The sequence below is a fragment of the Sporisorium graminicola genome, chromosome SGRAM_1, assembly GCF_005498985.1.
Source record: "Sporisorium graminicola strain CBS 10092 chromosome SGRAM_1, whole genome shotgun sequence".
NCBI classification, from domain to species: Eukaryota; Fungi; Basidiomycota; class Ustilaginomycetes; order Ustilaginales; family Ustilaginaceae; genus Sporisorium; species Sporisorium graminicola.
Window position 1 is genome coordinate 1,982,511 of NC_043719.1, and position 27,990 is coordinate 2,010,500.

General features: G+C 57.8%; 6 protein-coding genes across 6 annotated transcripts; 4 read left to right on the forward strand and 2 right to left on the reverse strand.

Annotated features, from left to right (window-relative positions):
* Positions 1 to 575: 575 nt before the first annotated feature.
* On the forward strand, positions 576 to 9,074 carry EX895_000716 (uncharacterized protein; the record flags this gene model as incomplete). Its single annotated transcript, XM_029881317.1, has 1 exon — positions 576 to 9,074. The coding sequence occupies one exon, from the start codon at positions 576 to 578 to the stop codon at positions 9,072 to 9,074; it is 8,499 nt and encodes a 2,832-aa protein (XP_029742703.1).
* A 424-nt stretch (positions 9,075 to 9,498) lies between these two features.
* EX895_000717 (uncharacterized protein) lies at positions 9,499 to 11,640 on the reverse strand (the record flags this gene model as incomplete). The annotated part of the gene is made up of 1 exon (XM_029881318.1): positions 9,499 to 11,640. One exon carries the CDS (start codon positions 11,638 to 11,640, stop codon positions 9,499 to 9,501), a length of 2,142 nt encoding a protein of 713 aa, XP_029742704.1.
* A 6,044-nt stretch (positions 11,641 to 17,684) lies between these two features.
* On the forward strand, positions 17,685 to 19,974 carry EX895_000718 (uncharacterized protein; the record flags this gene model as incomplete). The annotated part of the gene is made up of 3 exons (XM_029881319.1): positions 17,685 to 17,784; positions 17,921 to 18,084; positions 18,181 to 19,974. The coding sequence occupies 3 exons, from the start codon at positions 17,685 to 17,687 to the stop codon at positions 19,972 to 19,974; spliced, it is 2,058 nt and encodes a 685-aa protein (XP_029742705.1).
* An 811-nt stretch (positions 19,975 to 20,785) lies between these two features.
* EX895_000719 (uncharacterized protein) lies at positions 20,786 to 23,083 on the forward strand (the record flags this gene model as incomplete). Its single annotated transcript, XM_029881320.1, has 1 exon — positions 20,786 to 23,083. The coding sequence occupies one exon, from the start codon at positions 20,786 to 20,788 to the stop codon at positions 23,081 to 23,083; it is 2,298 nt and encodes a 765-aa protein (XP_029742706.1).
* Positions 23,084 to 24,562: 1,479 nt separating this feature from the next.
* EX895_000720 (uncharacterized protein) lies at positions 24,563 to 26,053 on the forward strand (the record flags this gene model as incomplete). Its single annotated transcript, XM_029881321.1, has 1 exon — positions 24,563 to 26,053. The coding sequence occupies one exon, from the start codon at positions 24,563 to 24,565 to the stop codon at positions 26,051 to 26,053; it is 1,491 nt and encodes a 496-aa protein (XP_029742707.1).
* Positions 26,054 to 26,304: 251 nt separating this feature from the next.
* EX895_000721 (uncharacterized protein) lies at positions 26,305 to 27,873 on the reverse strand (the record flags this gene model as incomplete). Its single annotated transcript, XM_029881322.1, has 1 exon — positions 26,305 to 27,873. The coding sequence occupies one exon, from the start codon at positions 27,871 to 27,873 to the stop codon at positions 26,305 to 26,307; it is 1,569 nt and encodes a 522-aa protein (XP_029742708.1).
* Between the last annotated feature and the right edge of the window lie 117 nt (positions 27,874 to 27,990).

The following is a 27,990-nucleotide window of genomic DNA, read 5'->3' on the forward strand; positions in this document are numbered from 1 at the left end:
CGCGCACACACACTCTCTTTCAACGAGCCATATCGACTTTTCAGCTTGACCACCATTTCCATCCGCCAAGCCCTTCCAGCCACTGCCTCCTCCTCAAACCACTCTCTCCAACCTCGATCATGTCATCTGCACTGCTGCGATCGTACCTCTAGGCAACTTGATCCAACGGCCCGCGTTTTCATCTTCCATCTGCAGCCCAGTCAGTGACGACAGTGCAGTCGATCTGCAAACCCTGTCAACCGCTCATCCACGCAACTCCGGCTCCGCTGCTTCTGTCGACTTGGCCGCCACATCTATACCCAGTGCTTTGTCGTTTCTTTTTGCAACACGGACAGCCAACTCCACAAGCAGGAGAGCCTCTTCCCACCACTCCCCGGCTACGCTCTCACGAAGCTTCAACTCGTCCTCCTGCGCTCGGTGCGCTCCTTGAACACCACCATCCCCTCCTCAAGATCATCAAGGCAAACCACGGCAATCCAGCGTAACCGCCTCTCAGCTGGCTTCAGCAGTCGGAGCTTCGCAATTAGCCATCAGTTGTTTCGCCCGCCGACTGCACCCATTCACCGTTGCCCACCATGAGGCGTTGGAAGCAGGTCAAGGAGCAGTTGGATGCAAAGCGCAATGCATCCTCTTCCAACAACACCAACGACTCATCTCCTCCTTACATGGGCGGTGGCATCTCCTCGGCTTCCTTCTCCGACCTCCGTCAGCTGCAATCCGTATCCTCGCTCAACAATCCCAGTCTTGCGCCGCCAATGCCTAAAAGCGCAAGTCGCACCTCGCTCGACATCCCAGGTCGTCTCAGCCACCTCATGCACAAGTCCACTTCCAGCTTGGAACTTAGCTCAGCCGCTGCCGGCTACAACAAGTCGGTGGGCAACGCCCTTAGAAAATTCCCCAGGCCAAGAGCTCGCACCAACTCGAACAACTTCAACGCTGCTGATCCATCCTCGTCCTCTTCGCCTTCCAAGATGGCCAGTCCTCGCAAGTGGGTCAACAGCCTCCTCAATCAAGCTGCACCCAGCGCTTCACAGCTCGAGACGGCCGCGCAAGCACGATCTCGAGCCCTCTCCGATGCCGCGACGCCAACACCTGCGCCCGTTAGCTCCCTCGTCCTTTCGAACGGTGGCCAGGCGTCCTCGTCTCGCCAAGTGTACACCATTGACTCGGGCTTGCAACGCGACACCTCTACTGCTGGGAGGTCCGCCAGCATCTACTCGTCCCATCTCAGCTCAGCTTCTCGCTCGACGCCAGATCTGCATCACAACTCGGTCACTCGCCATCGTGACAATGGTGCACTCCTCATGGACTTGACCGGTCCATTGCCATCCATCGCTCATCGTGCAAATCTTCAGGACGACAACAACTCATCGGCACCCCTCATGGTGCGCAACCTTGACGACGCGCCGCGAGGCACCTACACCCCAGACATCCCCGCCGCTTCTGCTTCCGCGCAGCTGAGGGCAGCGACCAAGCTGCGCAATCCGTGGTCGGCAGACTCACCCCAAATTCGACACGAGGAGGAGGATGATATCGACGCTTCCATTGCATACGATCGCTCCAACAACCATCTAGCAGCCGGCGAGCAGGCCGTGCTAGACATGCTCGACTCGGTCTCGGGTATCGGCAGTGCTGTATCTGCACCGGTTCCACCGACACCTTATCAGACCGCTACACCAGGCACGCTGGCCAGGTCGCGTTCCTTTGCTACAACTACAAAGTTCCACAGCCCAGCGTCCGAGTACAGTCAGGACTTTTGCTCACCTTTCTTGGCAGGCACCTCCTCTCCTGCAGCGGGTGTTCGGGAAGCCATCCGTCAGCGCGAGCTTCTCGACACTGCCGCATCCAGCAGTGCCGCTTCGAGGGCACAGATCCCACCGAGTCGATCGGCGCTGTCGCCAAAGACCTCCGCCTTCCTCAGCACCCTCATCTCGGACGACCCGGAGCCTCTGCGTTCGAGCCAAACATCCTCAGCCATCTTCTACAACCGCAGCGCACAAGCCTCGAGCAGTGATGAGCTCGCAGCAAAGAGGATATCACGCGTCCCCGTCCCCACCACAGAGGCCAAATTGCTGTCTCCACCTGCATCTGCAGCTTCCAACGTCTTTCTACGACGCGGCACCGTTGCATCCACCACTTCGCAGGGGCTCATCTCTCCCATCGACAGCAGCCTGCTGGGCACCTCGGCGAACGCTACCAGCTTGTGGAGCAGGCCAAGCAACGCACCTGACACTCCTTCCACCACCCAAGATCTTGCGTCACCCATGCCGTGGTCAGCAGCCTCGTCGGTGCCTCCAAAATGGCCGACGGATAGCCAGCAAGACACCGATCACGCGAGCAAGTCCATCTACGCTCTCGAGCCTGTGGTCACATCCAGTGAGGTAGAAGGGCAGCATCCGCCTGCCGCCAAGCCCAATCTGGTGCGCCATCGAACTGATTTCACAGCAGCGACGAGCATCTACTCGGGCTCCGGAGATCTTCACACGTCGCAGACCAGTCTGCAGAAAGAGGTTGTCGCAGATGATGCCCAAAAGGAAGCGTTCGAGACATCGACCGTCGCAGAGTTATCCACTCCCGCTGCCAACGCTAGTCGCCCCTTGTCGCACGTTGGTTCTGTGAGCAGCTCTCTAGCCGCCATCCGTGGCATGTTCAGCAAAGCTGCATCGGCCGCTCTTTCATCTGCGGAGACTTCTGGCTCACCAGCTCGATCCGCTGAGCACGTGGCGGGTCTCTCATCCTCTTCTTCGGTCGCAGCTGTGGCTAAGGAGCTCGAGCAGCGCTCATCCACGCCTTCGAGACCATCCAGCCCCGAAAAGCTTGCACTGCCAGCATCACCGACCAAGGCAAAAGACCTCATTGCCATGTTCGAAAGCAACTCGGCCACTGCTTCGCCTACGGAGCAGTCCAACTCGTTCTCCCGCAACGCTACTCCAAAGGGCAAACTCTCACCAACAAAGTGTGGCACTTCCACGGTCAACAGTCTCACCACTACGCCGAAGCGATACACACCTCTCACTGTCTCTGTATCCAGGTCGAATCTTGGCCTCGCGACATCCGATTGTGCTTCTGACGTGGCGGTGGAGGACTTCTCACCCACCAATGCCAAGCTTCGTGCCCAGCGCTTCGAAGCGGGCAGATTCAGATCGAGACGCGCTGGTCTTATCGGTGTCGGCGGTCAAGACGGCGATGGAAGCTTCGGCGCGCCTCCGGATGGTGACGACGAAGACGATGGAGCCGATGAAAATGCAGCACCAGCAAACGTGCTTGGCAATGTACCCAGTCTTGGAGGTCGCTTCCGATCCCTGGGTGCAGCTTCTCAGCCTTCTCGATCGCAATCGATTTCAAACGACATAGCGGGTAACGTGCTCGGCGGTGGCAGCCTATCCTCATTAACAAGACAGAATGCATCTGCTGGTCGCGACTCGACTCGAACGAGTCCGGGTAGCCTTGGCAGGAAAGGAGCTTTTCGAAGCAGCATGATTGGCTTCATGGGCGTTCTGTCGGGCAAGTCTCCTTCCGCTGGCACATCGGGCGTTAACGGTGCTGGGGCCTCTGACCAAACACTTGCCCCCGGCCTGCTCTCGGAGCGGCGCCACAGCGCCAAGTCGGATCAGGATGACAACGTCAGCACTGCCAGCGCAGCCACGCAAGGAACCGCCGCCTCGTATCGCCGCAAGAAGGAGGAAGGCAACCTGCCTCTGACCAGCGCAACCGCAATCGAGATGTCTGGAGAGCAGCCAGGCACCAAGCCCCTGCGCGCTGGTGTGCTCTACTACTTCAACGTCCACGATCGCAACCCTCGATGGCTCCGCGTCAAGGCTGTGCTGCTGCCCTCTGCTGTCGCCATGAGCTGGATTCCCACAGGCGGCGGACGTGAGAATGTGGTGTTGGACCTGCGCGCTTGCAGAGAGGTGCACTCGGTGCCGAGCCCGGCCCATCCCAGCAGCGTGGCTGATGTGGGGGCAGCAAGCGCCCGCAGTCAAGGCATCGCCCAGATCAACCCCTTCCAGCTCATCTTCGATGATGGTGTCGAGAGGCTCGCAGCCGAGACCGCCAAGGAGCGAGTGCAGTGGGTCACTGCGATTTGGGACGTCGCTGGAACCGGAGGTCCGATGCCCTTGAGTGAACGTGAGTCTGACCTCGCCAACTCTGGACACGATGCGCTTCCGAAAGCGCAAGCAGCACCGTCCAGTCGTGCAGGGAATCTGGCTGGTTCGAGCCCCAAGCGTCCCCTCATCTCGAGTGTCGGCGCCGGGGCCCAAGGCTCGCCCAAGAGGCCGATCTCGATGAGGCCCGGAAGCAACGAAGAGGCCATCGACCGCATCGGTTCCATTTGGAAGAGCGAGTTGTCTTCGGACATGACCATCAACAAGGATGCACAGCCGCCTAGTTTCGGCGAAGCGATGACCCTCGCCGCAGCGTCGGCGCCGCCGCCGTTGCCACCTAAAGAGCCTCAGCCTGCGCCGGCTATCAGTTTGCCACTGCCAGCTGCCAAAAGTGCGAAGACTTCTCCGGCGTCTAATGCCACAGCGTCACCTATGACAACAGCAGCTGCAGCAGCAGCTGTCTCAGCACCGCTGCCGACGGCGTCGGCATCCAACAGCCCGCTTCGGTCCAGAGTGCGCAGCTGGCAACGCGAACCACTCGACCTCAGCACAGGCTACGTTCATGACCTCACTCCGAAGACGCCCACCTTGGTAGAACCAACGACGGAAGCCATTCATTCTACCCCAGCCTCGTATGCGGACAACAAGAGTTCCGCTGCTTCGATCATGGACAGCGCCAAGGCTGTCGAAGGCGACGAATCGCCCACCATGTCATCGCCTGACATGGACGGCTACGAGTCGGCGCGCTCGCAAGGCAGCTTGGTGGACGAATTTGGACCTCGCACTCCTGTTAGCGAGGCTCACTTCAACTGGTCCAGACTCGACAAGGAGTCGGAACTCGATCCGAGCGATTCAGCCTCGCAGAGACCGGCGCGAAGCGAGTACGGAACCATCAAGAGCAACGTATCGGCTGCTGAGCGCAAGAAGAGCCTGCGTCAGAAAGGCGAACGCGCCGACAGCAATCTGAAGGAGACGGAAAACACACGCGAATCGGGAAGCGAGCGTACGCCAGCGCAACTGCTGCGAGACAGCGTACTGCGAGCATCGACAGACAGCCCCAACTCGTCAGACGCCCTCTTTGATGCCTCCCCGGTTGCGCGAGGAAACCGACTGGGTACCGTGATCGAGGAGACGCAGTCGCAGGCGCAGAGCACGAAGCTGAACGCTTCTGTCCGAAGCAGCACACGAAGCAAGCTCGACGAAATGGTCGCCAGAGCTATCGGGAACGGTAACGTCCGGTCACCGGCAGCAAAGAGCGCGCTTTCGCTCGTCTCGAGCGGTAGCATCAGCTCGCAGGATGTCGGCAAGCTTCTTGAATTTCTCGAAGTGCAACAGAAGGAGCGTCTCTCGAAGGAAAAGGAGCTGGAGGATCAAATCCGAAACTTCCAACAGGTGGTGTCGGACCTTCAAAAGAAGAACTCGACCAGCAGCTCGCATCATTCAGCAAGAAGGAGGAACTCGAACTCGACGACCGGGGCCGATAGCAAAGTCACCAACAAGTCTTCGCGCGACTCTGAACTGGCAGCGATGCAGGAAAAGCTCGACAAGGTGCTCGACCTCGTCACCAACGTCGTAGCGGCACCTACGATCCACAAGAGGGCCCAGAGCGAGTCTGCCACCATTGTCGGCATGGCCAACGTGGGAGAGGAAGGCGAAAGCGCCGAGACGGCCAGGATCGAAGGCGTGCTTGCTAAGCTGCTGCGCAAGATGCAAGTGTCCGAAGATGCAGCCATGTCGCCCAATTCCAAACAGATGGTGCGTGCTGCCGTTCTATCCCGCAATCCGAGCCTGAAGAACGAGTGGGACCGGATGCCTCTCGAGCTACGCGGCAGCGAGCTCATCAAGTCGATGGAAGACCGTGCCAAGTACGGCAAGGACGGACGGCACGAGGCGATCGAGGCGGACTACGTGAAACGAACGATATCTTCTGACATGGTTCGAGGTTCCAGTGCGCCTGCCGGGGCAGCAGACCAATCGGAGGCCCCCATCGATGCCGACGTTGATCTCCGCAGGCGCTTCTCTGCGTCTCTGCCACGACGTGCGTCTGGAATCAGCATCGCAGCGAGCACGTCTGCCACCGATCTGGGAGACGCATCCGTGATGAGCCGAATTCCACCCCGCAGCTGGACCTCGGAGCGTGGCGTACCATCACCCCCTCCCAACTCGGAGTGGGACGCCAAATCGCTGATCAGCCGGCCGGCGTCTCGGGCTACTACGCACATGGGCGTTGGTGGACGTGCTCCTGCTCAAAATTTCCGCATGCTTGGCGATCCAGGCTCGGCTCAGGCCACACCGCGCCCGGTCATGCTCCAGAACGAGCCAAGCTACGGTTCGCTGGACATGGAGGCCGAGATCCGTCGAAGGCGAGCACAGCAGCAAGCTGCCAGTGGCGCATCCAGCTCATCCGCACAGCTAGGTGGATGGTACACCCCCAAGATTTCCCAAGCGGACGAGCCCGAGACGCACGTGTCTTCTTCAGTGACAGCAGAAGTGCCCAACGTCAATGTGGACAAGCCCGTTCCGCCGACCCCTAGCGTCCGTTGGGCGGTCGACGGCGACGAGCAGGACCGCAAAGCTGACGGCAAGAACGCCGAAAAGACGCCAGAAGGGCTCGGTCTGTCAATGTCTGCAGCCGCGATGGGCGAAGCCAAATTTGCCGGACCACCTCCGACGCCTGGTGTTGGCTACGTTTCCTCTGCTAACAGCGCGTCCGGCGGCTCAGTGCTTGGTACACCCAATGCTGAGCTCGCAACGATATTGCAAGCGCTCAAACAGAGCGAGATGGCCCGACAGACACAGCTTCAGCAACAGACCGAGATCTCTAGATATCTCAACGAGCTCAATGCATGGCTGGAACGAGATGTGGTCGATCGTTCCAAGGAATGGCGCACGCTGGCGAGCGGTGTCACGCAGCTGCATGACGAGCTCAAGGCGCTCAAGGAAGGTCGAGCCCTGCCGGCTTCTGCATCGGGTGTTCCGGCGCTCAAGCTGACCGACGCATCCGATCCCGCAGCGAACAGCTCGCATGCCGATGGGAAAGCGCAACCGCCTTCGCTGCTGAGACCGGGCACCATCGGCGCAGTGCCCGCTGTCACGGAGCGTGGTCATCTGGCCCCTACCCCGTTCAGCGGCGCGCCGATCATCACGATGGGCGACAAGGCGAATGGCCCCAGCTCTCCCAGTCGACGTCGACCGGCAGGCACGCGAAAGTGGAACGAACGACGCAGCGAGTCGCCTTCCGCCGACGATGCCGACAACTCGTGGTACAAGCCCGACGATACGGAAGGTGGAGTCAAGAGCAGCTTCAAATCCAAGGCAGCAAAAGCTGCGGCAGCCGCGAGCGGGGCGCTATTGATTCGACAAGCGCTGCGGGAGTGGGAGAGGTTCAAAGTGATGCAGCGAGCTATGGGTAAGCCGGAGGATCCTTTGCCTGCCGAAGCGACGGGCGATCCCGCGATCGACAGCCAGCTGCCCCTCCCGGCTCCCATGCTGCAACAGCTCAAAGACGCCGCTGATGCCGAAGACAGTACGCGTGTCAGCGAGCTGGTGCGCCAGTCTGCAGAGGCCGGCTACGGAACGCAGGCGATCATTGAACTCACCAAGCACGTTGAGAGCAACGCACCGGAGCCCGACGAGAGCGATGACTCTCCCTTGGACGGAGACACGCTCATGCCGACGCCTTCGCCGCATCGAACACGCTTTGCCGTCGAGGACGAACCGGAAGAGCCCAAGTCCGAAGACGACAGTGGCTACGTCAAGATGTCGACGCCTGTTCCTGCGCGTGTTGCTGCTGCTGCCAAGGCGAAGGCTGCGCAAAAGTATGTTGAAGAAGAAGAAGAGGAAGAGGAGGGAGCCGAGACCGGATCTGGGCCCACCACGGCTGCTCTTGCGCTTGCGGTGGAAGAAATCCTCAAGCACCTGCTGTCGTCCAAAGAAGACGCCAAGAAGAAGCAGACCGAGGCGGAAGCCAGAGAGGCCGAGCGTCTGGCGATCGAAGCCGAACGCGAGCGATCGCTGCTCAGCCTGAAGGAGAGGGAGAAAGCCGAGCTTGTGGATCTGCTCTATAGCCGCATCGCCGCCGACAAGGCCGCTGAATCAGCCAAGCAGAAGGAGCTCGACCCGAAATCCGCCATCGAGTCGCTCGTCGCCGCGATCAATGCGCAAAAGGAGAACGAGGTGAAGTCCGCCGCTGCCGCCGACGCCGCGCTGCGCCAGATGACGTCCGAACTGCTCAAATCGACCAGCGAGCAGAATCACAAGCTCGTCGAGGCGGTCAATGCCGCATCGCGCGATATGCTGCGGCACAACGTCCAGCAGCACGCCGACGAGTTCAAGCGCTTGCTGCACAAGGAGGTGACGGGCATGTTTGAGGATGTGGGCAAGATTCGAGAAGCGAAGCGGCATTTGGAGTTCGAGATTGCCGATCTGTGGAGCATCAAGTCGCGCCATTTGCATGGGCCGCAGGGGATGCCTGTGGGGTATAGTGTCCCCGGCGGGTATCCGGGTTCGCCGAGTCCCGCTCCGATGGGGATGCCAATGCCGATGCCCATGGGGATGCCCGTGCCGCAGATCACGCATTACCACTCGAGCCCGATGATGACGCACCCGCCCGCGCATCTCTCGCCCATCCCCATGCAGCAAGCTCCGGCCGCGCCAGCCGTTGGCATCGACTCGTTAAAGGCGCAGAAGAAGGCGGTCAAGGCGGCGCTCAGACAGGCGGTCGCCGAGAGTGCGCCTCCCGCTGCGGCGGCGGCGCCGGCTCCGGTGGCCATGCCGATCCCCGCGGTAGTGGTTGCTGCGCCCGTTCCGGCGCCTGCGCCTGCTGCACCAGCACCAGCACCGGCACCAGCACCAGCGGCGGCGGCGGCACCAGCGGCGGCGATGGCGGCCAACTTCTTGACAAAGCGCAAGGACGTTCTCAACCCGTTTTCGATCAACTTTGGTCCTCGTGCTCCCGCCGCCAAGTAGTAATTTTTTTAAGTTTGTACCTTTTTCGTTCATACCCAGTCCAGTTTACATGTGCGCACCTGCAGAATCGCGAGTGGACCAGTGTGTGTCATGTTGCGCGAGAGACGGCTCCACAGGTCACGCTCGTTGAGCTTTCAAGTGTTTCACGCGGTGAGAAGGATCTTTCAAACACAGACGCCAAGGTGAGAGATGCTGGCGACAGGGTGTGTGTGGCTCAATCAGGCTTGTGATGGTAAGAAGGATGGTGATACAGACGCTTTCAGATTACACGAGACGCGAGGCAAAAAGAGAGAGAGAGGAAGGAGAGAGAGAGAGAGAAAGAGAGAGAGAGAGAGAGAGAGAGAGAGAGAGAGAGAGAGAGAGAGAGAGAGAGAGAGATATTATATGTGCGTGTGCGTGTGTGCGTGCTGCTATCGTGCCGCGCTCATGGCTCGGGGCTGGCGCTGTCGTCTCTGAAAGCGGCTTTGACTTGAGCAGCGGTGGATCCGCTAGGACTGCCATTGGCTCCTGTAGGCAGCAGGATCCTTCGACGCGCGTTAATGAACCAGTTGGAGACCTGCGAGAGCGTGAGACCCGTCATGCTGCACAGGGAGCGTTTTTCGTCTTCGGTCGGGTACGGATGGCTGGCATGCTCGAGCAACCACGTTTTGAGCAAATCCGTTACCGGTTTGGGTAGCTTGCCTCGGCGACGCGGTGGAGGGGCAATCCCCGCCGACGGTCCAGGTGGTACATGAGCCGCAGGTATAGGCATGACGCCTCCCGGTCGGCTCATTCGAGGCACACCAGCGTGCGCGTGTGGATCGTGTGGCATGTAGTCACCAGGACCATACGGGCCAGCGTGATGCACGCGAGCGTCATGTGGGTGTCTGCCTCCCATAGGTCCCATACCTGGGGACGGAATGGGCAGAGGCCCAGCACCACCGTTGCTTGGTTTGCCAGCCGCATGTGCAGTCGGGTGCTGGTAACCTCCTGCATGAGGCGATCCGTACGGGTCGTAGTATGCTTCGGCAGCGTACCGTGCCTTGCCTCCAGCTCCGCCCGCAGAACCAATGGGACCGTGATAGTACTCGTCCATCTCGGGGTCTTGGATACGTTCGCGCGCAAAATAGAGGCGTCGATCTGGATAGAATGGTTCCGAGTAGCCATGAGGCTCTGGGGAAGGGCTCAGCCTATCTGCATGAGCGACCGCTTCCAAAGGTGGCGTATAACGAGAGCTGCGCGCATTGGCTGGTGGTGGTGGTGGTGCTGGGTACCGCGATGTCGGGGGGCGAGATGAAAGAGGTGGAAGCACTGGGCGCGCATCAGATGCATACGGTGGAGGCGATGGTCGGCGGAGGTGAGACGAGTGGGGTGCACTGCGGCTATACGGGTCGTGCGCCGGCGGCGGGGCTTGCGAGATGGGCATAGCTTGGCGTGGAGCGTACGAAGGCGAGCGTGGCGAAGGGCTATATCGATCCGAGTAGCGCGAGACAGGTGGATACGGGTGACCGGATGGCGCAGCTGCATCACGGACGCTGCCACGGTAGGCGGTGCGAGACGACGAAGGCGACGCCGGATAGGCATGTCGGGGCGAGTAGCGTGCATCATCCATGCGTGGGTCTGCGTAGCGGCTTGGGTAAGTTGCCTCCCGCGAGTACGAGCCGGGATATGTGCGTTCCGGAGTCTCGCCACGTCCTCTCGCTCGGTAGTAGTCGGCGTCGGCATAAGCAGCAGCAGCAGCGCGAGGAGGAGGAGGGGGATAGTCTGCCGACGTTGTCCACGCATTTCCATTCCTGTCGACGCGCTCAGGCAGTCCGCGTCGAGCTGCTCCCATGTCGGAGGAGATGCTCAGCTTGCGTTTGATACCCGAGGATACGGGAGAAAGCTCGCGAGGGTCACGGTAGGCTGCTTCGCGGTACATGGATCGTGGGCTGCTGGCGTATTCGCCGCGAGTGTAGGCCGAGTGAACCGGGCCGGTATTGGCGGAGGCAGGTGGCAAGGGAGGGCCGGGTCGACGACCAGCCAGGCGTGGGCTGCCACGATCCGAGTGCATGTCCCACTCTGCAGAATGATTGGAGATCTTGCCAGCTGGCGAGGCAGGTCGGCGCAACGACGACGGCGGCGGTGGTGGCGAGGCTCGACGAGCGGCGAGGTCCGCCTTGTCCGAGGCATTCATCGACATTGATGGAGGATGCGTTCGAATCGAGCGGGGTGAGACTGGCCCGAGCTTGGGGATGCCGTGTGAAGCGAGCGGCGGAAGATGATCCACGTCGTACGAGGACAGTGGGAGTGTAGCCGCTGTACTAATGGAGCGCTGGCCCAAACTCGAGACAGAATGGCGATCGAACGAGTACTCGGAGGAGCGTGCCGAGGCGGCCGGTGGCGAGCTGTGCCGATCGTCGGAGGGAGGGGGCGGGGCGGAACGGTCGCTGGGTGTACTGAGGCTGGAGCCGATGCGCGGTGAAGGGTTGCCAAAGGTGGAAGCGCTTCTGAAGTGAGGGGTATTGTTGACGCTCGGCAAACGAGGGGAGGCCTGCTGCTGTTCGCGGACGCTACTGATAGGTCTTGAGGAGAGCGAGACGACCATATTGCAGCCGGCAATGCCGGAAAGAACGGAGCGCTGTGATGTATGTGTGCCCGAGAGTGATGGCGACTCTTCGAGCAGATTCAAGTTATGTGGTACCGAGTTCACGTATCGGAAAGCGATGGCAGATTGGACCAGCGACAAGAAAGATGATTGATGGTTGTGCGGTGGATGCGGTCAAGATAGTCAAGAAGGCACAGATGATAATGCTCGTAGCGGTCAAGGTGGCGTTAACGATAAGAAGACCGCTGTAACGATTGTCGCATGTATATAGACAAGGTGGGAGCGTTGGTGAAGATGTAAGGTAGAGTAAACAGCTGGTGGATGCCTAAGAAAGGCGGGAAGCCGGGGTTGTCGATCGAAAACGGTAGAGGGGGTGGTGGCGCAGTATGTAGGTCCTCTGAGCGGACGACGAATTAAAGATGGGCGGCGGATGGAGAAGCGAAACGAAAGAAGGCGGGTCTATAAAGACGACTTACTTGTCTAGACCGGAGCTGAGGACAGAACTGGGTCTGACGTTTGACGATCGAAAAGCGCGGGACAAGTGGTACGGCTGCAACTGCTGTTAAAAGAGCGGGTGGATGAATGAACGAATGGCTGGGTGGGTGGATGATGGACGAACGGACGAAGGAACCGAAACGGCGGTGAGCCAGGGGTGCGGAGTACGAAAGTTAAGATGGCGGTGATGGAAATGACGATGGATGCTCGAAAGGCCACGGCGGCAAGAGATCAAGGAAGAGCCACCAACACCGGCGTATCGTCAACCGAATCCTGCGACGAGTCGACTGAGCGAGTAAACGAATGAAACAAAACGAAATCAGACGAAACGAAAACGAATTGGGTTTTGCACTCGTCGACGGGATTGCAAGCGTGTCAGAGAAGGAGAGACCGAGAGAAAGATGCTCTGGACGAGTGTCACGCGGAGTCAACAGGTGTCGGTCGGCATAAGACAGCCAGAAACAAAGGGGAAAATAGGCACACGTCGAAACACAAGAGAAGAAGAAAAAAAGGCATCCCACACCGATGGAAGGACGCAAGCCGTTGGCGTAGTTGACCAAGCAGCAGCAGCGTCCTATCGGGGAGAAGAGCAGAAGAGATCAGTCTGCAAGACGGCGTGACCGAGCGAGGAGGCGAAGCAGTCGACAGGCAGAGAGCGAGAGAGGTTAAGTGCCTGCGCCCGTCAACCCGTAGTCGGAAATCTCAAGCGAGAGGCGGCGGCGTTGAGTTGAGTTTGCGTGGCTGCTGTCAAAACCAGAGAGAAAAACAAGCGTTCGGCAGCTGCCATGCCTCAAACTGTCAAAAAAGCAATCATCATTATCGACTAGTTAGGAAAGACACGACAGGAGAATGCAGGAAAATCACCCGGCGTCCCAACTCAGCAGCAGCAGACGAGGGGAGCGGAGTGTCAAATGTAGGCGAAGAGCCAAGAGAATAAAAACTCATCCATCCTACTCCTAGGCACTAAGGCAGCGATGGGGTTTTTTGTTGTTGTTTTATCCAGAAAAAAAAACTTGCCACTAGCATTGTGTGTCTCGGCATGAAAATAAATAGATAAATAATATTGGATTTGGATCTGGAGCAGTCCTGCAGCAAGTATGCCGCCACAGCTAGAGTTGACCTTGCCAGATCCGATTGAATGGAATTTCGAGAAGATCAATCCAAACCGTCACACTGTCGAGCTGCTCTGACGGCAGCTGACGACGCTTGTCTTCCCGTCGACATACCGAATGCGACGACACGTTCGAGCCGTTTTGCCCCTCATCTCACTTTTTCACCTCATTCGATGTCCGTTTACATGAGGTGAGAGGGTCCCTGAACGGGAGAGCAGGCATGTCGAGAAACAACAACAAAGAGGTTTGCGATCACATACCACAGGGAGCTCGGTCACACATACCAAACACGAAGGGCGGGCCTAAGGATGCCGTCGACCTAGGGGTTGAGGAGGATTTAGATCGCCGCTAGCCTTATGAGAGGCAGTGCCTGTCAGTCTATCTGTCCACCTTTCGCCTGCTCTCAGCTGTTCGACAGGTCGGCTAACTTTTTCCCAACACGGCCTGTTTACGGTGTTTTGGTTGCACCGGGCTTCGATGGCATAAGCGAAGCGGGTGAAACGCAAAGTGGCGAGGTCGAGCATAAACACAGCAAGCAAAAGGGCAGAAGAGCACTGTAGATTGTTGCCCGTCGACCTGGCAGGCAAGACCTGCGACATGTCTGATCATGCAATACAATACAAGACAGTGCATGTAATCTAGCGCTTATAGAAGGTTCATTCCCCGGGAGAAAGGCAACCGAAAGAGGCTAGACAGCTGCCGGCTCGGCTACGAAAAAAGGGGCTAAGGCCCTGTAACGCCGTCTACGATGGCTGCAAGTCGGACAGACAGTAAGCATCCCGTTTTAACCATGCGTTCTCAGTGTAAGTGTCTCAAATGCGACGGTCGACAAGTGCAGACGACATCTTGCCCTTTGTTGTTTTCTGATGGTCGGTCGGAGATGGGCTCTCACCCTCTGTATCTCTTGCTTGACTCACGTACATCTCATTGGTGAAGCTGTGTGCTTGTCTCTACTGCAATCCATTCCTTGGAGACGACGACGACGACAACAACAACAACAACAACAACAACAACAACAACAACAACAACAACAACAACAACAACAGCACCCCCCCCCCCCCCCCAAAGACCACCACCACCAGCATCGATGCTCTTCTACCTGCGTCGGAACAAAGGGGCCGAGAAGTCATGCCAATTTCCGTCTTTGAGTGTGTTTATTGTTTAGATATTTACATGTGCATATTGAATACAGTAATACAACTGTGTTATTTCTGTCGGCACAGCCTTTTGGCAAAGCCGTGATTGACTGTCGGCAGCCAGGCACCGTCAACCTTCGTTCGCCCCTGGCCTTTAGCCTTCTTGTCTCTTTGACCGTCCTTTTGCTTGTTGCTCAAGGTCCCCACGCCATGCAGATGCAATTGCGATTCAGACTCAGCCGCAGTTGCTCGCACGAGATGAATAATTGCCGCCCTCTTGCTCCAACAAGGCCGAAGGATAAAGGTCGACAATCGCTTCCTTTCCCTCTTTGGCTCGGCTACGCGTTGGTGGATCCCGACGCCTTCATCTTGGCGTGTGGTGATTAGGCTCTTTGTTTTCGCGGGCTTCGGCTCGTAGCTCCTTTGCTTTCCCTCGTCTTCGTGGTTCTCGCTGCCTTCTTCCCTCGGGTTTGCTTTCGATGTCTGTGGGCGGCGCTTCTCTCGGAGGGAGTGGAGAGACTCCGAGGAAATACACGCACGTTTCTGACGGACAGAGAAGACGTCTCGATGTAATTGGGCAAGGGCATAGACTCAGGCACGGCGGCGCTCGCAACGACGACAGCTCTGACAGCTGCTGATCATAATCGAAAGCGCCACTTTGGCTGCCTCATCGCACCGATGCCAAGCCTCTGCTTTCGGCAAGGCCTCTCCGAAACTGGTTTTGAAGAGAAAGACGAAGAAAATAAAAGAAAGGAAAAAAGAAACAAAAGAGGGACTTAGCTTTGCAAAGTCCAGGTCGCTCGCAGGCCGCCCGTTGAGTACTGCTTGAAGAAAGGGAAAAAGTTGACAATCAAAGACTGAGCGGGAGACTGGCAGAAAGATGAGTTCTGTGGTTCAAATTGAACACGATTTACGCCCGCAGAGGCTGGCATCTGGCAGCTGCCAGCGCGTGCGGCAGGTGTACAGAGGTGTGGCAGCTGTCGATCCAGACCAAGGCGAAAGAGCAGAGGCTACTAGATCCATGACAGCTCAGGTGCATCAGCATTTGGACCGCCAAAAGCAGCGGATCGCTGTTCTCCGTCGAATTGCGCTACTGTTCTGTGTCTGTCTGCTTGGGAATTCGAAACAGATTTGCTGTAACTGCAGTCGAACGGTCCTCGTGTTCCACTTCGGGTTTTCAAACTCAGCACGGCAGCGTTGATCCTCTATGGCCGGGTCAGCACTCAATGGTTCATCGACTTGCTCTACACAACCGGCGTCCCGTCATGATCGCATCGCATCGCGCCGCGCTTAGCGTCGTCACATCCCAAAAGCAGCTCGGCTTTGGGTCGAATTTCTACGCGACCAAATCCGGTCATCCCTTCCTCCCTGTCCGCTGTCACCGGATCTGGAAGGCCTTCTGCACTGTCCCGTCCGACGGCAAGAGGAGAACGAACAAGAGGCTTTTCGCGGCCCAAGTACCGCATTGCCATGCGTTCTGCCCTCCGCCACCACTGAGCCACTTTAAACATGACCCGGCAATCTGGTTCCGTCGTCCACGTCATCGAGCCTCGTTACATCCTACAATCCCAATTACTACGTTTCGGCCCTTCCTTTGTCTAATGTCGTCGACCGTTCGGAACGACCTGCTTCTCGGACACAGTACATCCCCATTTGCTGTTGCATGATTTTCACTCGAGAGATGCAGCGAAGCAAGGCTCGGAGTCTCGCTTACCTTGCGATTGCTTTTCTCTTCGAAGAAACTCTGGTGCTTTGTTCCAACAGTAATTTCGATTGGCGAGATCTCGCTTCGGCTTCCGTGACCCCCTTTTCCTCTTTCTCTAGTCTTATTGTGCACAGCCGAAGAGCACCGAGCGTGCACAGGTGCACTTGCAGCTCGGTCCTCCCCCTGTTCCTGACACGTCAAATGCGCTATGCAGCATGTGGAAACGACGTTACCGTGGGACTAGGCATGCCAAGCTTAGCGTGCGGCCTCACACGCTTCGGACTTTCAAAATAAGTCGCAATCTATGCGCACCTCATGACTTTTTGCCTCATGGCGGCTATTTGACGTGCTTGGGACCGAGGTCCGGCAGAGACAAGAGCCCGTCTGCCCTGCTCGTCGCTGCGATACGTAGGTCTGTCATGCTGACTTCCGAGATGGACCTTCGAAAGTTTCTGCTGCAAGGCGCCTAAAGCGTGATCGCATCCCACACAAGGCTTCCACTGGTTTTTTTTTCTTTTCTTTCTTTTTCCTTTCGATGCATCGCTGCAGTGTCGGAAGCTGCATTCGTTTGGAGCACATGCAGCCATTCCAAGGTTCCGACGGTCAAGGATCGATAGATTTGTCTTGCGTGTGGGAGCTCTTGGTGCTTTTTGCACACTAAGCGAGCGCTGGCTCTCGAAGGATCATGCGTGGCCTAAACCGTGGAAAAATGGTTGTCACTCTACGCTCGACAAACGTGGAACCATGCGCCAATCTCTGCTGGAATACAACCCCTTTATCTACCGACGTGGGAGAATGAGGGCATGCCTCGGCCTGAGGGGGGGCCTTCAGTAGACCTTGGACCGCGCTAGTCAATAGGCTGTCCCTAGAAACAATGCTATCTGGAACTCTGGAATGATTATCACCTGCAATCAGCGTGCCACAGGCTAAACTAGCAGCAAATGAGCGGTACGGTATTACTCCGCTGTCAAATTTGCTTGGGCACCTTGATGCACGTGTAAGCGCCAACGACAGACACCTGTCGATCATTGAAGAGCAAAGCTTGGGTGCGCACAGGCGGCTCCCGTTCCTTTGTCGGTTGACGGCAAGCCAGCATCAGCCGCTCATACCGTCTGGCACAGGCTATCTACACACACGTGACCGCCCAAAAGCTTCGTGGCAGTCACTCCCGATTCCCCGATCGCTACCTTAGCTTGGCTGGTTGTGAGATCGAGACAAGTGAGAGCCGCACGCAAACCTCGTGCACCATCAAGCGTCCATCGGAAACAAATACAAGCCAAGCTTTCGAACCTCAGCCGTGTTTTCTCAATGTGAGACCGTGTCTTGTTGTGCAAATTAGTCGAAAAAATCACACGCACACAAACGCCAAGCCTCGGGAAAGTGGAGAAAAACGACGGCGCATTGGCCGCTCAGCGTCCGAGCTCGAAGCGATCTCCACACCTTCAACCAACAATCTCACGATCAAACAAACGATCGAGACGTCGATCTTGTGACACGCACTCACCACCAACAGAGGTCCGATCCACGACTGCTGCTCTGCATTCGGCATACACAGACGGCCGGCGAATCGACACGGAGGAACCGAATTGACTCTGCATGTCACGCCAGCATCGCCCCTTCACTTGGGGTGGAGCACAACCAGGCTCGTCCTTTTCCAACCCAACCTCGCCGACGCTCGAGTCAAGCACCTTCGGATGTAAGTCGTCGCCCCTCGTGCTCTCTCGCAAATAGCACTGCTCCTGCTGTCATGATTGGGTGAGAACGGTGCATTCAGACTGGCACTGACGTTGAAAGTGCTCATCTCACTTCGCCGGGCCTGCTTTGCGACGCAGTCGAACCGAGTGTTCCCGACGTCTATCGACGTGCATGGTGCCTGGTCACAAACGGCAATTCCAGTGAATCGTTCGCCGACGTCTCGGAGGCGGACATACCGTTAGGCGTCCTTCACAACTTCCTCAGCTCAGCCGGCGGCCTCGGTCCCGGCAGCACTGAACAGGTGAGTGTATTCCCACATGAGAACATGTTGATTCTTCGACCTGGGCTGACGTGGCACAACACCATTCATATCATCGCATGTCCATGACACTTCAAGATTGTTAACACCGCCTGCAAGGGCTCTAGATGCTCTCGCATTGACTTCTACTGTGCGCTAGGACTGCTCCACCAGCTGCAGCAAGGCGAAGAGCCTAAGGTACACATTGTTCAACAAAGACTAGCAACCGGAGGTGTCGGGACTCCCACACTCAATTTTGCTGACGCAATGACTGATTTGCGTGCGGATCACACCTTCCCGCCCGCCGCACCCTCTGGCTTCTCGCGGACAGAGGCACGGCCACCAGGGCCCATGCGCGAGATGTCGGATCCATGGAACACCAACAGCGGCGGCTTCAATGGCTTCGATTCGCGAGCTGCTAATGCACACAGTCAGTACGATGGACTACCGCAGCAGCACGAGGCCACGACGAGCTATGATTCCGCCTTCCGGGGAGGCTTTGCGGGCAATGGCTCCCCGGCTCCTTCTGAGCGTGTCAGAGGAAACACAGGCGACAGTAGGCGGTCCCAGCAGCTTTTCACTCACAACGAGGCCCCATCAAGAGACATCTTCCTCGGCCCCGACCGCACAAGCGCACGAGCTCGGCAAACCACGGCACGGCAAGAGCGTCCCTTTTCATACATGTCGGAGACCGCCGAGACGAATGCGGTAGATGCAGCCGAAGATCCTTCCGCCGAGCTGCCCGAGGACCATGTTACGGTGCGCCTGCGCAGCGAGCTGGAAGGTTTCATCATCAAGCACAACGTCTACATTGTAGGCTCGAGTTTACGCAAATCGCAAGTCACTCGGCGGTACAGTGATTGGATTTGGCTGGCAGAATGCCTGGTGAAAAGGTACCCATTCCGATGCTTGCCCGTCCTGCCGCCCAAGCGGATCGCCATGCCCATCGCGGGCCGTCATCTCAGCGCAGATGATCTGTTCATCGAACGACGCAGACGTGGGCTCGAGCGGTACCTTCGCTTGCTGACGTGCCATCCGGTGCTGCGCGAAGACAAGCTGGTGGAAGTGTTTTTCACCGAGCCGCGTCCGATCGCAGAATGGAAGAGCTCGGCACCGGCACTATTTCTGGACGAAGAGGGGCTCATCAAGACGGTGGATGAATCGGAACGCATGAGTATTCCAGAGGATCTTGAACTCAAACTGACCCAGCAACGCCAAGCTATCCCCGAGCTGTTGGAAAGATGGACAGCCATGGTGGCGCTGTTGGAACGCATCATCAAGCGCAACGACGCCGCAGCAGCTGACTACTCGCGGCTCAATTTTTCGCTGCTGTCGGTCATTGAGACGTCAGCCAAGCGCTGGAGGCCCGGCAGCGACAATGGCAAAAAGACGGAAGAGATCCTGTCGACGACAGCGGCCATCTTCCAAGACCACTCGGACCTGACGTCGTCGCGCGTCTCTGCAGTATCACTCTCTACGCTCGAAGGCATGAAGGCGCAACGCGATCTCATCATCTCGTTCCGCGACTTGGTCGGCCGTATCGACCGTCAGCTGGTCGACCCGATCGACATGCTTAAGAAGCGCATCGAGGCTGCGCAGAAGAAGATGACGACAATGGCCGCCTCCTCAGCGTCGGGCAACCAGGCGAGTGTGCAGCAGGAACAGGCGACACTGTCAGCTCAGGTGAAACAGGATACCCACTCGATTCAGAAGTACCTCAACCGGCGGATTCATGCTAAGAAGACGATATGGGAGGAGCTGATCTGGTTCCACCACAGGTTCAAGGCGGTGGAAGAGGATGTGCAGAAATTTGTTCGCGACGAGACATTTTTCCTTTCGACGCTGACGAGGACGTGGGAGGCGACCGAGATGAAGATGAAGATGATCCGGTGAAGCGAGCACGAGTTCGAACATCGAGCATCGAACCCTGGAAGCCTGGTCCTCACACCGAGGCTCAGAATATCATACCTATCTTCTCTGCTTCTGTGGTGGTGAAAGTGTGCGAGCTTGAAGCTCGAGCAGAGGACAGAGCGTTCTCCCATCCAAGATGTCACTCGGACGCCTCCCGAACGTGCCTATGAGACTGCGCGCGAATGCGATGGAGCACTGCTTGTTTTCGCGTAAGTGGGGACTGCCAAGTAGCTTGAAAGCTGGCTCCGTGTTGTGATTTTGTCCAAGGGCGCTTTTGGCTCTGGCTGGTCGCATCGCATGCACGGAATGCAGACACTCGCCGACTTTTGTGGAGCTCGCTCGGAAGTCTCCAAATTCGGGGTTTTCTTGCGAAGTGAATTTTGTTTTTCAAGCCCAAGCTGCTTGCATTGCACCCTTGAGCTGAGCACTTTCGAAATCACCATCCACTTGCGAACACCATCACCACATTTACGTTTGCCGCCGCACTCGCCATGCACTTTGTCTGCTTGTTGCGACACCCCACCCCTACTTCCCTTTCGTCATCTCGCTAGCGGCCTGAGTAGCTCACGCATTACCCCATCGACATTCTCGTGTAAAGCCTCGCGGGAAAAGCAACGCCGTACAAGGCGGATCGCCACCTGTTCTCTTGCTCGCGCATCCCACCCAACGCAACCACCACTGCGACTAGCCTGAATCGCGCCAGCATCTAGCTGGCGCTCAAACATAATCAATCGCTCTCACACCCGCTCCTCAACACCCATCGCTAAGATCAAATTGCCTCTCGCAGTCCACGATGAAGTGCACCAACTGCGGTTCGTCCGCTATCGACTATGCCGACAACCAGGCGGTCTGCTCGCAATGTGGTGTCGTACTGGAAGAGTCGCAGATCGTCAGCGATATCACATTCGGCGAAAACTCGGCAGGTGGTGCTGTCGTGCAAGGTAGCATGATTGCCGCCGACCAGGCACGCGCCCGCGTCTCTGGTCCGGGCGGCTTCCGTGGAGGCTACGTGAGCGAGTCGCGCGAGATGACCATCTCGAATGCGCGAATTGGCATCAACAACATGGCTTCAGCACTCCGCATCCCATCGCATGTCGCCGATCGGTCGCTTCGCTTCTTCACTCTTGCACTCGACGGCGGTGCTTCCGCTGCCACCGGCGACGAGCCAAAAAACTACGTCCTCGGTCGCAAATCAGAGTACACGGTCGCCAGCTGCCTCTACGTCGCTTGTCGAATGGAGAAGACCACACACATGCTTATCGACTTTGCTGATGCCATCCAAGTCAACGTCTTCATCCTCGGCCGATCCTACCTCAAGCTTATCCGTGTCCTCAACCTGCGTTTGCCTCTCATCGACCCTTCCATCTACATTGCGCGGTTTGCCGCGTTGCTCGACTTTGGGGAAGAGACGCAAAAGGTGGCCTACGACGCTTCCAGGCTCGTTTCGCGCTTTCAAAAGGATTGGCTCACCGAAGGTCGTCGTCCCGCCGGGATCTGCGGCGCCTGCCTTATGCTTGCCGCACGCATGAACCATTTTCGACGCTCGGTCAGTGAGGTGATCCAAGTGGTCAAGATCGCCGACGTCACGCTCAAGGCGCGTCTCGAAGACTTCAAAAAGACTCCCACCGGCCAACTCTCTGTTCAGGACTTTCGCAATGTGTGGTTAGAGGAAGAACACGCCCCGCCAGCGTTTCTCCGTTCTCGTGAGCCGGCTCCCAGCAAGCGAAAGCGCAAGTCGTACAAGCATATCAAACTCGAGGGCGTGCTAGACGCAGAGGGGTCCGATGACGCTGATGCTGAAGGCGAAGATGCTGCTAGCAGCGGCGCCAGAGCCGCGGAAGTGGACGACTTAAACGCGATCGATCCCGCTCTGGAAAAGGTTGTTGATGAAGCCACTGAGCAGGAGATCCAACAGTACCTGCAGCAGGGGCTCGCGCAAGAGCTCGACAAAGCGCTCGAGCTGCAAGAGCGCGAGCGGGCGGAACGCGCAAAGTCCGGTCAAGTTGGTGCAGCGGCAACCCAGACCGCCGCCAGCAACGACACGATTTCCGAAGTTGCGCAACCGATTCCAGATGCTAATGGGGCGGGACCCTCTGGTACGCGAGGCGACGCCTGTCTGGACGTGAGCCAGGCGGGCAAGCTGCTCCCTCTCGGCGGGCTCGGTATGGATGTCCAGAGTACTTTTGGAGACGATGCAGACTCTGCTCAGAACGTCGGTGCCAACGAGGGAAGCGACGCAGCTCCCACCAACAGACGACGCAGTGTCGCTGCGCCCGTCGACGACCTGGCCGACCTGGACGAGGAGGAGCTGGACCGCTTCATCCTTTCACCGGAAGAGGTGAGGATCAAGGAGCGCGTTTGGATGGAGTTCAACAAGGACTGGATGGAGCAGATGCTCAAGAAGCAGCTCAAGCTCGAGCACGATCAAAAGATGGGCGTACCCATCCGTGAACCGTACAAGCGCAAGAAGCCCAAAGCGCCTCGCGACGCATCCACTGCGATGCACAACACGTCGGCGGCGGAAAGCGCCAAGATGATGTTGAAGCAAAAGCAATTTAGTAAAAAGATCAACTACGATGCGCTCAACAACTTGTTCCCCGGTGCCAAAACACCTGGAGGTGCAAGTGGCAAGGGCGGTAATCGCAAAGCAGCAAATGGCAGCACGCGACGCAAGAGAGGCAAGAAGCAGCAAAGCAGCGATGAGTCGTCGTCGTCTTCGTCGGAAGATGAGGAGACGTCCCGGAAGAGCAACAAGGACCGCAAGGGTGCGTCTCGCAGCAAAAAGGCGAGCAAACCTTCGCAGAGCACCGGCACGGGTCACGGCTACTTTGAGTCGGACAACAACGATTCGCAAGCCGAGATTGTCGAAGAGGACGGCGAGTTGCTTCCGCCTTCGCACCCGTTGCGCAGGAAGGAGACGAGACTCAACAAGCGCGGTGGACAGATGTCGTCTGCTGCTGAAGAGTCGGCGCATACGGATCTGGGCGAAGAGATGGACGAGCATGCGGAAGGCGGCGCGGTCGAGTTTACTGATGCTGCGATGCGTAGGCAGCTTGGCTACTTTGACGACGATACGATGGACGACGATTGAGGTGGAGGCCGGAGCCCGATCTGCCAGTGCAGCGGCAACAGCGAAACGCCTGATGAACGCATCGCCTTTCGGTGCTACTTCCCTTTTCACGATGTGTTGCTTGCAATGATACCCCCTTGGGCCCGGAGCCACCGGACTGAGGCTTGACATCGCACGGAACTTGGGCTCGATCTTCATTGAGAAGGGAAAGGAGCAGGAGCTGTTAGGAGACGGTCGATAAGGCGAATGAGTAAACAGCGCCGCCGCGTCGAAGGAGCCCATGGCCGATCTGAGGCGGGAATGTGTGATTCCTCGTCGGCGAATGACCGAGCCGGCGGCGGGGGTGGCGTCTGAGCTTCACTTGCGTGGGTGTTGGCAAATTTGACGTGATTCGTCTACCCTTTCGCGGAGAGCCCAGCCGACCGTATGCCTGTTCGACAGCGCTCGCTGACGGTCCAAAGCGGATGTTTGACAGAGAAAAGCTGAGGGAACGAGGTGATTGGCTGAATGGCTTGTTCCGCTGCCCGGATTGAGATTGGAGCGGCGCTTTGGAAGCAAGCATGCCAAGCACCGAGCAGCTGGGAAAGCATCTATCTGCAGCTCGTGTGGACGGGGAAAAAAGCCTTCACAACGGGACGTGGCGTTTAGGACACGGAAGTCTGTCTTGCTCACACTGCAGGTGGCCCTCGTTCCTGTCAAAAAGAGAGGCAAGCTCCGAACATAAAGAAGCTCTGAGAGGTCCGGTGTGAGCTGCCGGTGTGAGCTGCCGGTGTGAGCTGTGTGTTCTACGCAGAAGAAAGGGAGTTGTTGCTGCATCTGTGCCAAATCTGGTGGACCAAAGAAGATTTCGACAAGCTGCCAAGTTCTGGGCGGTCGCGACTCTGTTGGAGTGCATCTGCTGTCGCAGAACTTGAAACCTTGGCGGTCAAAGACACGTCTGGGAAGCAAATTGTGTCTCTTCGAACAGCAGCCGAAACCGAAGTTCATGAAATTTCGAAACAGCGGATGTCTCCCTTGCGCACATCCGTCCGCGAGGCTGTGTTGCCGAGTCTCGCGCTCGCTACCGCCGAATCCATTCTGGAACGTGCAGGTCTTCCGATTCATGCCAGCCTGGAAACTCTTGCCGGCGATGCCGTCCGTCGTCTTTTGGTGAGGCCCTGACTTGGACTGCCCCTTTGAGTGACGGAGCTTCCGTTGCTACCTATCTGTCCGCTCACCCACCGTTCTCGGCACGGAACCCCTTTTTTGCCCTCTCCAACTGGACGCCGGCGTCTAACAGAGAAAAGGAGCTGCCTAGAGCTGCGTGCTCGATACCCCCCTTAATCTGCATCGACTACGGGCTCATACTTCATCAACCATAAACGCCACCAACCTCAGAAGGACCTCGTTGTCAACCCAGGCATCGATTCTTCTTTCTTCACCCTCCCTCCCCGTCGAGCCACGTTGTTCTACACCGCCGGAGCAGGACGAGCTCGGATACGATCTCGCCAGCAGCCAAAGATGAGACTCACTTTGACAATCGTTGCCGCCATCCTGTTCTCGACATCAAACGCAGCATCACTGGTTGGAGCGGCAGCATCGAGTTCAGCGCCCTTCTCACCCTCCTCCGACCCGGGCATCTTCCCAGGCGACAGTGATAATCCCCTCGATGGCTGGAGGTCACTGCCCGAAATCGCTGGCGCGCGGATTGACAACTCGACGCTTATCGTCGGCCAAGGGTCAGCGACGCTGTTGCACTACATCGATGCAGACTATGATCCGAAGAAGATCAAGCGAGCTGTCATCCAGATCCACGGCGAGAACCGCGATTCGTGGAATCAGTGGATCTACTCGGATCTATCTGCAAAACGTGCGGCGACGGGCGGGAGTTTCAACCGTGACGAAGTGGTCGTAATGGCGCCCATGTTCTTCAATACTAGGGACCAAGGTGCATACCCATACGATTCCAACCTCGATTTGGCCAATTCCGGTGCGACGAGTACGCAGGACACAGCAGCGACTCCGACGGCACGCAGACGCTCGTGGGCCTACGCAACCGATGCAGCCTCAGCGTCCGGGTTCGAGCGTCGTGCAAACGTGGTCGAACGCGGACACTTCCGTATCCCTTTGCAGAAGGTCAGCACAACCGAGGTCATGATCTGGAAGTCCGTTGAATGGGGGGATGGCAGCCCAGCCTACGAGCCGGTCAACGCAGCGGGCGCTGGAAGCTTCGACGCCCTCGACGCAGCTGTCAACTTCTTCCTCGACAAGTCGCGCTTCCCTCATCTGCGCAACGTCGTCGTCGCAGGCTTCTCCCTCGGTGCACAATTGACCAACCGCTATGCAACTTTCCGCAACGAAACATCTCAAGATAACCGCATCATCTTCTGGATCTCCTCTCCCAACGCCTTTGTATACCTCGACGATTCTCGCCCCGCAAAAATCGGCGCATCGTGTGCCAAAACGTATACGTACTACAAGTATGGCCTCAATGGCACCCTGCCGCAGTACTACCTCCAGTCAAGCCAGCAGCTGTCCCCCTCGCAGCTCATCAGTAGATACCTCAGCCGCACGGTGTACTACCTTGTCGGGATGAAGGACACCGGTGCCGGTCTGGACAGCTGCTCGCCCAACGCCCAGGGATCGGGACATCTGGACAAGATGTACTACTGGACGCAGCAAGTCGTGCCCCTGCTTCCTGGCAGCACGGGCAAAGAGGGCAAGCTGCCGCCCAACAACCTGGTCCGATTCGTCGACGATACAGGACACCAGGATTGGAAGGTCATCACCTCGGATCCTGGTGTCGAGACGCTGTGGTTGAAGAAGTGGTACGCGAACGGTACCGATGCCAATGCGCCGCAGAGCAATGGCGTCGTGGCCGCAAAGACGCCATCCGCAAAGTCGATCCGTAAGAATGAAAATGCCGCTGTACGAGGAAGCGCAGACAAGGCGGCCGTGTACGGGACCGTGACTGCGGCGCTGGTCGCCTCGTTGGCTGGGTCGCTGCTGTGAAGCTGCGACACCGCCTGCATCTCGAGATCGTTTCTTTCAAGCACACGCGCATATAAGTAGATGTCAGCTTTTCTAGACGCTCCCTCGCTCACTTTTGTATTTTTAGAACTCTCCATATCTGCATATAGACCTTCAAGCCCTTGGCAGACAATCTCAGGAGTGATCCCAGGCGCTTGCAAAGTACACAGAGAGAAGCGGCAGCCGGAGGAATTCCAATTGCAGCGTGGCGACTCCTGGTGGAAGCTTGGAGATCAAGAAGTCTCCATGCTTGGCTTTGTCGCGTGGGTCTGCTCAGAATCGGCTGTTTTTATGGGGTTCGACTGTGCATCCTCCTCCATCAACCCGTTGCTAGCGGCGGTGAGGCCAGCAGGCAGATCGACACCGCGCAAGGAGATGGTGGCATCGTTGTCATCCGTCCTCTGTCCAATCTTCTGCGTGCGGTCATCCGTTTCTTCACCATTCGCGTCTTCCTCTCCGTCCTCCTCATCTTCGTCCTCCTCCTCCTCCTCTTCTTCGGCGTCATCTCTCCGCTCTTCCACCTTGACGCCCTGACTGGCGAGCGAAGACCACGCAGGTGCATCGTCATCCCCCTCCTCGTGATCGGGTCTGCTCAAGATCGCCGTTGGTCGTGGACTAGGCGCTGGCGGTGGCACCAGCCCAACTGCATCCACGTGTGTCGACGACGAGTCCTCCTGCTGGGTTTGTGGCGGCCGCGACTGGAACAGTGGAGTCTGTTGCAAGCTCTGAGCGAGCGACGAGCGCATAGCCGCTGTACCGCTCCTCTCCCTCTTTGCGGTAGTGCCGTTGAGCGTGAAGAGTGGAGCCGTGGAGGTGCCGCGGGAGAACTCGGCCGCCTCGTCTACTTGGTACGCAGTAGCGCTGTCGTCGAGGGTGCTGCTGCTGCCGCTAGCGGCGGGACCGTGACCAGGTTTGGGGGGCAGATTGTCGGTAGCCGTGAGATCGTACGTCTCGACCAGAACGAAGAAGCGCAGGTAGAGCGAGGTCTCTGCTTCGCAAGCCAGGAAGACGTCCTTGTGATAGCACCATGCATGCACAAAGATGCGGCTGAGGCGTCGCGCGATACTGCCGAAATGACGCAGGCTCGTATTGGGGACGTAGGTACGACTTGGGAAATGACGCGCCGAGTTGAGCAGGGAAGTGGCACCGTCGAGCGTGTGGACCATGTAGTCGATGGCACAGCACTGCTTTTCTTCGCCGTGCGAGGCACAGAGGTACATCCAGTCACCTGCATTCATGGCAGCACAGGTCTGGGGTCGAGCGTGCTTGTCGCATTCCTGTTGGAGTGAGGTGAGCCAAGGCGTTGTGAGGTCGAGGACGAGACGACGAAGCTGCTCGTACACCCACACGTCGGTGTCGACATTCTGGAAGATGCCGTCGTCTTCGAGCTCGTCCTTGGCTTTTCCCTTGTCCGTCGCAGAGCTGGACGACTCGATGTCCCCTTCCGTCGGAAGAGCGGTAATGGCCTCAACATTGTGAGGATCGCGGCGCACCAACATGGCCAAATACTCTTGCAACTGGAAGGGGCTGTCACCGCCGGCGCTGTGGGAGGAAGATGCGGATGGGCCAGAAGCACCGCCGAATGATGATGATGAGCACGACGATGTGGGCGCGAAGATGGATTGCGATGCACTACTTCCAGACGAGGCTGAGGCGAAGCGAGTGAGCCTCTGCTCGGACAAGGAGACAACTTCATCGAGCTTCTGACCGCGACGTATGCGGTGGACTGGACGATGCGGCAGCTGCTTTGCTGGGGATTTGGTGGGCAGTGGAGTCGATTGCATGTTTTCGGTGATGCTCATGCTGGCGTGCGAGCTCGATCGCGAACAGAACAGGGTTGGTGGTGGTGAGAAGAGACACCTCGTCACGTCTCGCACGATGAGAGGCGCAAAGTTGAACAACACCTCGCCTTCTCGCAC